This window comes from Oncorhynchus keta, chromosome 14, assembly GCF_023373465.1.
Source record: "Oncorhynchus keta strain PuntledgeMale-10-30-2019 chromosome 14, Oket_V2, whole genome shotgun sequence".
NCBI lineage: Eukaryota > Metazoa > Chordata > Actinopteri > Salmoniformes > Salmonidae > Oncorhynchus > Oncorhynchus keta.
In genome coordinates, this window is record NC_068434.1 from 14,144,870 (window position 1) to 14,155,810 (window position 10,941).

The 10,941-nt window shown below is 41.6% G+C and overlaps 1 protein-coding gene across 1 annotated transcript; it reads left to right on the forward strand.

Moving 5' to 3' along the window:
• Nucleotides 1–568: 568 nt before the first annotated feature.
• Nucleotides 569–10,556, forward strand: LOC118392876 (arrestin domain-containing protein 3-like). The gene is made up of 7 exons (XM_035784869.2): nucleotides 569–1,074; nucleotides 4,146–4,227; nucleotides 4,404–4,551; nucleotides 5,380–5,482; nucleotides 5,645–5,901; nucleotides 6,820–7,122; nucleotides 7,258–10,556. Exons 1-7 carry the CDS (start codon nucleotides 795–797, stop codon nucleotides 7,324–7,326), a joined length of 1,242 nt encoding a protein of 413 aa, XP_035640762.1. The 5' UTR covers nucleotides 569–794; the 3' UTR covers nucleotides 7,327–10,556.
• The last annotated feature ends 385 nt before the right edge of the window (nucleotides 10,557–10,941 follow it).

Consider the following 10,941-nt stretch of genomic DNA (forward strand, 5'->3'; position numbering starts at 1 on the left):
ACCAGACTCAAACCAAGCCCGTCTTTTCGTAGCTATTATTTCGATTTTAATGTGATCAAATTGTTACATTTGAAACGCTGTCGAGTCCATAGCGACAGGTTTAGGCCTATTCATAGATTTAGTTGTGCACAGGTGTAGTCCCTACATAATAGCGTATGACGTTACTAAGATGTGCTGTAGCCTAGACTATGTCATGTGTAAGATGTATTAATAAACAATAGGTTTGTCATATACACACTCCGGATTTTACATTAATTAGCCTATATGAGGGAGTAGGCTAGGCCAGTATTGTATTATAGGCCTACCAACATAGTGACAGGTTTGTTTGGTAAAAGGTTATTTAATCAACCTAATCACATTTAGGGTGAACATTAAACTCGAATTATTTACACTGGATGCTTGCCTGCTATTGCAATACTATCAGCTGTTTAACCAAACTTGTTATTTGGCTCACTGCTTCAGCTCTCTTCCTTGTTTCATTAGGCGGAAGGAGAGGGCAGATAAAGTTCTGCGCATGCTCTATAGGTTGTTTTTCACAAAATCCTCGCTTAAAGTGAGCTGAGCGACGAAAGTTCCTTGTCTTTGACTAGAGACCAACGCGCGGAAGGGCGGACGATAGCAGCACCTACTGCTGTTATTAGCCTTCACATCTCAATGAACTGTTGTCAAAGAATGCACTGATCATGCCCACTGCTTTTGCAGGGCAAAAATATTGATCAGTGTTAGAATAGTGCATTTTTTCTTATGAGATTATTTTTCATAGATTTTTATTTGTAGGTAGATATTTTCCCACCATGGTGCTAGGAAAGGTAAAGAGCTTCACCGTAAGCTACGACTGTCTCAATGACAGCAATGTCCCCGTTTTCGCAAGCGGGGATTCCGTCTCAGGTAGGGTTATCATCGAAGTCACCGGAGAAATCCGTGTGAAATCTCTTAAAATTCAAGCAAAGGGATTTGCAAAAGTTCGTTGGACTGAATCCCGAAATGCTGGATCTAACACTGCCTATACGCAAAATTACACAGAAGAAGTGGAATATCTAAACCATAAAGACATCCTAATTGGACATGAAAGAGGTAAGATAGCCTAATACAACCATATTTGTAGCTAAAGAAATCACATTTTCTTCCTGAGATGCTCTGTGTAGACTAGTCATTGTGGGTCTTGAGGATCCTCACAGATGATGCTGTTGTGCTGTCAACCTAACGTTATACGTTACAGACTCGCTAATAATGAACACAATTGAATGCATAACAGATAAAGATTGGGGACGATCTGTGAACCAGCATCACAATCACAACACCTTTTTATTTGGTTTATTACTGGCTATAACACATGCATATGGGCACCAGCATGTATTGCAGGTCAAATTATCCTCGAGACATTTAAAACTACAGTAGGATGTTCTTCAATGAAATAATTTAAGATATGGGAATTTATTTTATCATGATACTTTAGAATTAGCCTGTGCTTGAAAAGGCCTACATGATTAATAACATCTATTAAGTTAGCAACGTCTGAGCTGCAGACTGAATGACAGTGGTCTCTATCCTTCCTTCATTGTAGCCTATTATAACAATGATATAAATTACAACGTTTAATCAACACAGTACATTGAGGTACATAGCAGTCTCCGTTTACATATTTGTAGTTTTACTAAAAAGAAAATCGTTTTTATCGAGCGATCTTGTCATGTTTAACAATTAATCTTTTCATAAGTTTCCACCCATTGTTCAAAGCGGTTCAATCCTGTTCAGAAACTGGATGTGTGGGGGTTTAAGGGACTGTGCTTTCTCTCCGCTGATTGGCTGAAGTGCTCATGTGTCTTCCAATGACCTAATGCTTTTGCGGAAAGTGACAGAGAAACCTGCAATTTATCCGAACTGCCAGCACAAGGTTTACAAAGTTTCATAAAAAGAAAAATAGCATTCGTTCCATTTCTTTTATTCCTTAATGTGTAGGCATGTCTCGTGTTTAGTGCTACTATGTAGCCTAATATAAGCAACATTCAGATATCAAATGAATGGTGCATTAAGTCCTGCACTTGGCTATGAACTAGAAGTTGTACAATTACCAGGCCTATCTGAATACACAACACTATAGCCTATCTGAATGCACAACACTATAGCCTATCTGAATACACAACACTATAGCCTATCTGAATACACAACACTATAGCCTATCTGAATGCACAACACTATAGCCTATCTGAATGCACAACACTATAGCCTATCTGAATGCACAACACTATAGCCTATCTGAATGCACAACACTATAGCCTATCTGAATGCACAACACTATAGCCTATCTGAATGCACAACACTATAGCCTATCTGAATGCACAACACTATAGCCTATCTGAATGCACAACACTATAGCCTATCTGAATACACAACACTATAGCCTATCTGAATACACAACACTATAGCCTATCTGAATACACAACACTATAGCCTATCTGAATACACAACACTATAGCCTATCTGAATGCACAACACTATAGCCTATCTGAATGCACAACACTATAGCCTATCTGAATGCACAACACTATAGCCTATCTGAATGCACAACACTATAGCCTATCTGAATGCACAACACTATAGCCTATCTGAATACACAACACTATAGCCTATCTGAATGCACAACACTATAGCCTATCTGAATGCACAACACTATAGCCTATCTGAATGTACAACACTATAGCCTATCTGAATACACAACACTATAGCCTATCTGAATACACAACACTATAGCCTATCTGAATACACAACACTATAGCCTATCTGCGGATGATAAATGTAGCCCTGTTTTTGTTCACTTTCAATTTACACCACTGAAACTCGGTGATCCTAAGCAGTAGAAAAGGTTTGTTAGTCTGTTGCAAATGTAAGTAGTAGATCTTTCAGCTGATTGTGGATAGAAAAGTCAGTCTGAGAATTTAAGTAGCTTAATTGAATATGGGGTGGAAATGCTTGCCATGAGGTATTTCATTTTGTAGGCTACAGTGTAGCCCAAACACTTATTGGCTGCTCCTGGGTATTGTCTGTAAATGCATAATTGCATTTGAAATTAGTTTACAGACTGTAATTTGTTTCTTGATGGTGAAAATTATGTATTTGATCTGTCTCTGTATGGGGAATAATGTATGCATATGTTGTTAATGTTTTATATCTATTGTTGAATAGTTTGATTCGGTTTCTTGAAATGGTCAATGCCTTCCTTCTGTGGCTTTATTAAAATAATGTATGTAGTTTATGGATCTCAGTGGCGCTTAATAAAGGTTTAATTAATTGAATTGCTTCTTTGTCTGTCGTCTTTTTCATTCCTCTTTCCTGTCTCTTACAATCCCTGGTCCATGCTGCAGTAATTTACACGCTTCAGATCTTGAGGGGGTTGTCCCTGATAGTGAACCACTGACTGAATGCCGCACAGTGAATGCTTAATGAGAGAGCTGGGTTGGGGAAGCTGCTCGCTCCGGTTTAGGCCGGTCTTCTCCTGCTCCAGTCTGCTTTTGAGTGACAGCTCGGCAGTTGTTTACCACGACTCCGCTGCTGCTAAGGCTGGGAGGATTGCTGAGCTAGAGGAAACCGAGATCCCGCTCTAAAGCGCGTTGCTTTCAAATAGCACACAGCAAGATATATTTTCCTACTGATCATATAATGTGTAATTAATCACAGAACACCAAACTCATCTCTCCATATTACACTACATAAGGAAGAATACTCCATACTTTCAGAGTAATATGAATTAGATTATATATTTTACAGTTCAAAATTGGGGCTTTTATTAAACAATATATGTTATATATGTTCTCTCTTTCAATACTGACTTACACAATGTGTCAGTGTTATTGTTCGGGACTTTAAGGTTTTTGCTCGATAACTAAATATGTTTCTAGAAAGATCTTTAATTGCAGAGATCATTTCACATTTTAACCTTTTTCTCTCATCATTCTCATATTACAGACCTTTCAGTGCCTTCCTGGTGTCCAATAATGATATTAATAGTTATATTGTGCTCTCTCTTGTGGTGTTATTGGGTTTTATCAGTGTGTTATATCTGTGTTGTAATACGTAGGTGACGTCATACTGCACATTTCCCAGGTATGGTATACATGTGTTGGAATATTGTCCTTCTGTTGTTTCAGATGAGGACAACTCAGAAGAAGGACTCACCACTATCCATTCAGGAAGACACGAGTATGCATTCAGCCTTGAGCTTCCACAGACGTGAGTATATACACCTAACTTATCAAAAAACTGACTTAACGAAAAAAAATTCTATTGAATGTCTTTATGTCTTTCCTTAGTTGAAGATTGCGCTAGAGGCTGGCTTTATGTTGTCCAAAAATGACCTGTTTTTGTACCTCCTTGTCTCTCTCTGTCCCCTCTCTTATCTCTCACAGACCTCTGGCTACCTCGTTGGAAGGGAAGCACGGCAGCGTGCGTTACTGGGTGAAGGCCGAGCTACACAGGCCATGGTTTCTGCCCATGAAGACCAAGAAAGAATTTACAGTGTTTGAACACATCGACATAAACACTCCTTTACTCCTGGTGAGCTCACGGATCTGTCTGCTGTACAGTGTCTGTATGTTTGTGCGTTGTGAACTTTTAGGGTCTTGTTAAATGTTTCAGTGGGCAGCAGAGATCTATTTCCATTGGCAGCCAAGAGAGAGACTTAAATGTGGAAGTATGACAAGTGCTTAGTTACAGGTGTTGCCTAGATATAGAAAGAATTAGCAAATGCCATTCTGTGGCAGAATGTGCTAGTCACACATTTTTTGTTTTACTAGTGGACCCCAAACCCATAGCACAGAGGACACCAGTGGACATGTCTTGTGAAAAACCCCTCATTTGGGCCATACGCTCCCAAGTGGCACAGTGGTCTAAGGCACTGCATCTTAATGCACGAGGCGTCACTACAGTCCCTGGTTCGATTCTGGGTTTGGCCGTGTTAGGCCGTCGTTGTAAATAAGAACTTGTTCTTAACTGACTTGCCTAGTTAAATAAAGGTTAAATATTTATATATTTTAAAATAAAACCTATCACAGATTATGTTATGGTCAGTTGGTAAAGTAGAGAAATCAACAAATTCAAAAGATGTTTCAAACAAAGCGGTGTTGTTGGTCATGTATAGATGTTAAATCACAGTCAAGGGTGAATTGATCTTTAATGTTCTGTGACAGCCACTTAGTATGGTGATGACCTCTACTGCCTAAACATGTCTTCCCGGGTTTATGGAAAGAATTTTTTTTTTTCTCCATGTTTTTGAGTGACGGGCCTCAGGTGCTGTGGATCCCCCCGGGGAAGATTGAGAAAAGGAACAAGGAAGCCTCATTCTCAAGCTCTTACATTCCATTGTTTTTCCTGTCTGTTTCACAGTCACCCCAGGCAGGTACGAAAGACAAGACTTTATGCTGCTGGTTCTGCACCTCAGGTCCAATCTCCTTAAGTGCCAAAATCGAAAGGAAGGGATATACCCCAGGTGAGGAGAACACCCTAACTTTGTCACTCGAATTGATTAGTCATTTGTCACTCTTGTAGGTAAATGACTATAGATGACTGCCGTATTACGTTTGATGATGACATCTCAATCAAAGGATCTTTGGACCGATTTAACTAAACCCCTTCTTTCTTGTCTTTGCAGGAGAGTCAATTCAGATCTTTGCCGAGATCGAGAATTGTTCCTCTCGCATGGTCGTGCCAAAGGCAGCCATTTACCAAACACAGACCTTCAAAGCCAAAGGTAAACTGAAGGAGGTCAAACAGCTGGTGGCCAACCTCCGAGGGGAGTCGCTGTCCTCGGGCAAGACGGAGACGTGGAGTGGCAAAATGCTGAAGATCCCCCCCGTCTCTCCCTCCATCTTGAACTGCAGCATCATCCGAGTGCAGTATTCTCTCATGGTGAGTACAGCTACTGACCTGGGCAGACCCTCTCTTCCTCCTTCTCCCTTTGACCTCCTTCTCCCTCTGACCTTCTCTTTCTCCCTCTCACCTTCTCCTTCTCTCTCTCCCTCTCACCTTCTCTTTCTCCCTCACTTTCTTTTTATCCTGCTCACATTCTCTTTCTCTCTCTCACATTCTCTTTCTCCCTCTCAACGTCTCTTTCTCCCTCTAATCTTCTCATTCTCCCTCTCACCTTCACTTTCTCCCTCTCCACTTCTCTTTCTCCCTCTCCACTTCTCTTTCTCCCTCTCACCTTCTCAACTTCTTTCTCCCTCCACTTCTCTTTCTCCCTCTCATCTGCTCTTTCTCACTCTCATCTTCTCTCTCTCTCTCCCTCTCAACTTCTCTCTCTCCCTCTCACCTTCTCTTTCTCCCTCCACTTCTCTTTCTCTATCCAATTACTCATCTCTAATGTGGTGGTGACAATTGTCAAAAGACTTAATCACGTTGAGGTAAATCTGAACATATAAATATGGAGTGATGTAAAATGTCAAGACATTGTTATGGGCCACATATCACATTGGTACTAGGCACATTTCCAAAGGTTTCTTGAGTTCCTAGAAAGCTCTCTTAAGTTTTCCTCTGTACCTAGGTAGCTTTGGCAAAGACATTGTCATTGTACCAGATGTTCTCTCCATATGCAGTTAAGAGGATGAGTCTACAATATCTGTGGCAACAGTTGTCATAGAGGTGCTAATGACCTCTATACCCTGTCAGACTGCTTCAGGCATTCCCTTGCATCAGTGGAACACCCACATGAGATTACCTCCCATACAGAGGGAGTGTAACACTGTAGATCACACAGGTGTGTTGTTCAGTGAAGGTGGAGCTACAGTACTTACCCTCTGTTTGTTGTGTGCTGCTCACCCTCTCCAGGTGTACGTGGACATCCCCGGAGCCATGAACCTGTCTCTGAACCTGCCACTGATCATCGGCACCATCCCGCTGCACCCCGTCGGCAGCCGCACCTCCAGTGTCAGCAGCCAGTGCAGCATGACCATGAGCTGGCTAGGCATGACCCTGCCAGAGCGCCCTGAAGCCCCACCAAGCTATGCCGAGATCATGACAGAGGAGCAGAGACGGAGCCTGGAGGTGACCTCAGCCAGGGATGAGTTGGAGGGATCACTCTTTGCCTACATCCAGGAGTTCCGCTTCCAGCCCCCTCCTCTCTACTCTGAGGTACGCATCAGCAAAACGTACACCCACTACTAAGACTAACTATTTTACACACTGCACTTAGTGAACATATTCAAGTCTGGTAGCCGAGAGGTGCCGTTCCAGTCATTAAAGCAGTGTTTCCTTCACTTCCGCCAGGTTGATCCCAATCCTGATCAAGCCAGCCGGACAGAGGAGAGGAGATCTGACACCTGTCCATCACGCTGAAGGAAACTCAGAGCCCCGCCCGGAGATGTTTCGGGCGTTTCTAGTCGGCTCTGTTTTTGTTTTATCCCCCCCAGCGACAGTGTTCGCATGCCGCCGTCGATGTTGAGAGAAAACAAAACAAAGAAACAAACATGGGTGATACCACGGTTGAACGAAGCCCCTCCCACAGAGAGAGGCACAGGAAGTCAGTACAGGAAGACTTCCTGGCAGCCTGCCTGGCCGGGGCATGGCTAGACAAACACACACCTGACCTGTGTAAAAAGAAACCCCTGTAGTGGAGACCGCCTTGGTGGTGTGATGATGCCGTGCCAGGGCCCTGTCTGCCTATAGCTCTTAATATCCTGCTTTGTTCTGTAACCATGGCATACAGACATGGCTCTCACACAGAGCAGAACTGTCATGTCGAAATCTGAGCAGAAAAAAAAGAAGAAACAGGAAGAAGAGAAAACAATATAAGCACCACTGTCTGGAGAGCTGAGCAGCAGAGAGACAACCTTTTTCCTGTCTGAAGAGCTTAGCAGCAGAGAGACTACCTTCTTCCTGTCTGAAGAGCTCAGCAGCAGAGAGACTACCTTCTTCCTGTCTGAAGAGCTCAGCAGCAGAGAGACTACCCTCCACCTGTCTGAAGAGCTGAGCAGCAGAGAGACTACCCTCCACCTGTCTGAAGAGCTTAGCAGCAGAGAGACTACCCTCCACCTGTCTGAAGAGCTCAGCAGCAGAGAGACTACCCTCCTCCTGTCTGAAGAGCTCAGCAGCAGAGAGACTACACTCCACCTGTCTGAAGAGCTCATCAGCAGAGAGACTACCCTCCACCTGTCTGAAGAGCTCATCAGCAGAGAGACTACCCTCTTCCTGTCTGAAGAGCTCATCAGCAGAGAGACTACCCTCCTGTCTCATGAGGGATTTTTGCACATGTTATTCTTGGCTTAAGTTGTGTAGTTCTGTTTTGAAGAAGAAAAAATGATCCCTAATGTTTTTTTCAGCCTAGTAACATGCTGGACGAAAGAGACTGCAGGCTTAACGCCTAGACTCCTTATCCGCACAACTTCGAACAACGCAGAGAACATAGATACTTGGGGGAACGCAAGACTGAAAAGGACAGAAACAATGCACTGACCTTGTTTAATCTGTTTTAAGATGTTCTTTTTCTTGGTCACATTTCCTTAATGACGTGTAGACAGGACTTGAAAGCAGCAGCACACTCTCCATTCAAAGGCTATTTTTCAATGTCTCCTCAGTTGGCTTCCTTTTTACTTTACTAGATTCTGTCTTTTGATTTAGTTCCCAACTTAGAATGCCTTCGATCCGATCATATGTTGCTTTGTGTTTATGTTGCACTGTGTTCTGGAGTAGAGGAGCCTCAGGCCAGCACTTTGCCACTCAAGTAGAGCATTAGATGCAGAGACTTGTCAGTGTGTGTATGTGTATGCGTGCGTGTGGAACATATTAGAATGCCCATCCTCAGTGTCCCCGTCCCTCTACTCACAGCACAGAGCGACTCAGGCTTACATACTGGCAAAAAAAACACTGTAATAGGTGGTCTTCTCACTTGGCAAAAAAACCCAAGATGTTTTAATTGCACTGTTTGAAATAGTAAAAGGAGGATTTCTCATATTTTAAAATAGTATATTACCAAAACAAGAGAGAAGAGGAATACACAGAGCAGCAAGATAGCTACCGAAGACCAACAACATTCCCTTTTTGTCCTACTTCACTTGCCGACTTCATTTTCCAGACCAGTGAAGACTGAAATGCTAGAATTATATATCTAAAAAAGTAAGAGCACATGGTATGATCTGCTTCTAAAAATGGGGCAGATGCAAACCCAGCCTGGCAAACTGCTGGGGAATAATGGAGGCTGGTGGGAGGAGCTATAGGAGGATGGGCTCGTTGTAATGGCTGGAATTAATGGAAGGGTATCAAACATATAGAAACCACATGTTTGACCCCGTTCTTTTATTCCATTCCAGCCATTATAATAAACCCCTCCTATTGTTCCTCCCACCAGCCTCCACTATGTTAGATGTTGCTAAAGCTCCACTCAAACTGGCCAGAACAAATAGTGGTAGGTTGACATGAGTAATACATTGGTTTTCAAACTCATTCAACACCTAGACCAGCTAGACCAGAGCTCTGGCATCGTCTTAAAGAGGCACTTTTTGACAATAAAAACAAATAACCTAGCATCGATGGTGGGAGGTCTGTACAAAGTCTGGTAACACATAATACTTTCTGATGAGAAATGTAGTCAAGCAGTGTTGTGATGGACATGAATGCATTATTTCATCTTCTAAGATTAGAGACTTTTTAAAAAAAAGTTGACAGTTTTGAATAAGTTGACACAAGCGTGTATGTTATGTTTTTGTGCTCTGTTAAGATCCAGCTAGCAAATATAAGGATACTGCTTACAGTAACAACAAACTAGGAATTCAAGTGATCTTATCTTAGTGGCCTTGACACAGATCTGACCTAATTATGATGCTTCATTATCGAATGTCTAAACAATTTACAACCTTACCCTTTTTTTTTCTCTGTTCTGTGTCTGTATGTATTAGTCATTTTAAGTTTGTAAAAGGAACAAAAAGGGAATAAAAAAAATAGTCCGTAAAAGAAATGACGATCCCTGGACGAGCCTTTTTCATTGTGCATTTGTCTGAACGTCTTTACTGATGGCTTGGCTAGATAATGTACTAGGGTATTGATGGTTTGTTTTCCAGTCAGACCACCCCATTTAGTTCTACTCACCTCTCAGCTTCATGGAACAGCTGTGGATCAGCAACCTTCCCTCCCCCACTGAGAATGAATCAGCTAACAAGTGGAATAGATCGATATTCTAAGATAAAATCCCTCTCACTTATTTATTTTTTATTTATTTTTTTGCTGTGATTTTTATCTTAGGGAATCTGTATCAAGTTAAAAGAAAAATGAATAAGCTTAAATCAGTTTCAGGTTGGTCGATTCTATAGTCCGTTGTTTGGTGTAGTCAGTCCAGTGTTAAGTGAGGAATCAAAATGCTAAGAATGGGAAAGTGGATCTAAAATGTTTTAGAAACAAAGTGCAATATTACTCATTTGAATGTGTTTTATTCTCTATTTGTAAGTCTAATTTCTCCTTTGTCTTTACAGTTTGTTGGGCATGATCGTCTCTAGATATTGTATGAATATCCCGAATGATTGTAACCATTTTGTCTAGTTATTCTTTTGAGTTTAATAAACTTTTGTAAAAAATCATTAATTTCTTTCTTCTTGATGAGACCACTAATCCAACTTCAGTAGATATGTTATTTGTATTAAGATGTTTTTTAAACATGATCATTTACATCAGGTAGTCTGACATTAATTTAGTTAGGCTCAAATACCCATAGCCTATATGACGATCATTCATTTTGAAAGAAAACAAGCTCTCACTACCATATAGTCACTACACACACAGCCAAAGCTTCCATAATGTGCAACAGCGCCCCTGTCGGTAATTCCTAGAACTTACACTTCACTCCAATGTATTCAATATTCTAATAGTGTGGGCCAGACACAAGACACACATATTGTTAGTGGTTTTCTAGAAACTAGATGTCACACAAGTTTCGGGAAGAGGCTTTCTAAACCGAATATTTAA

Bases quoted from the DNA above. Each gene is read 5' to 3' on its own strand.
- LOC118392876 (XM_035784869.2), top strand. From the start codon at position 795: ATGGTGCTAGGAAAGGTAAAGAGCTTCACCGTAAGCTACGACTGTCTC. The intron at 1,075-4,145 runs GTAAGATAGCCT...CTGTTGTTTCAG, and splicing joins CCTAATTGGACATGAAAGAG to ATGAGGACAACTCAGAAGAA. The intron at 7,123-7,257 runs GTACGCATCAGC...CACTTCCGCCAG, and splicing joins CCCCTCCTCTCTACTCTGAG to GTTGATCCCAATCCTGATCA.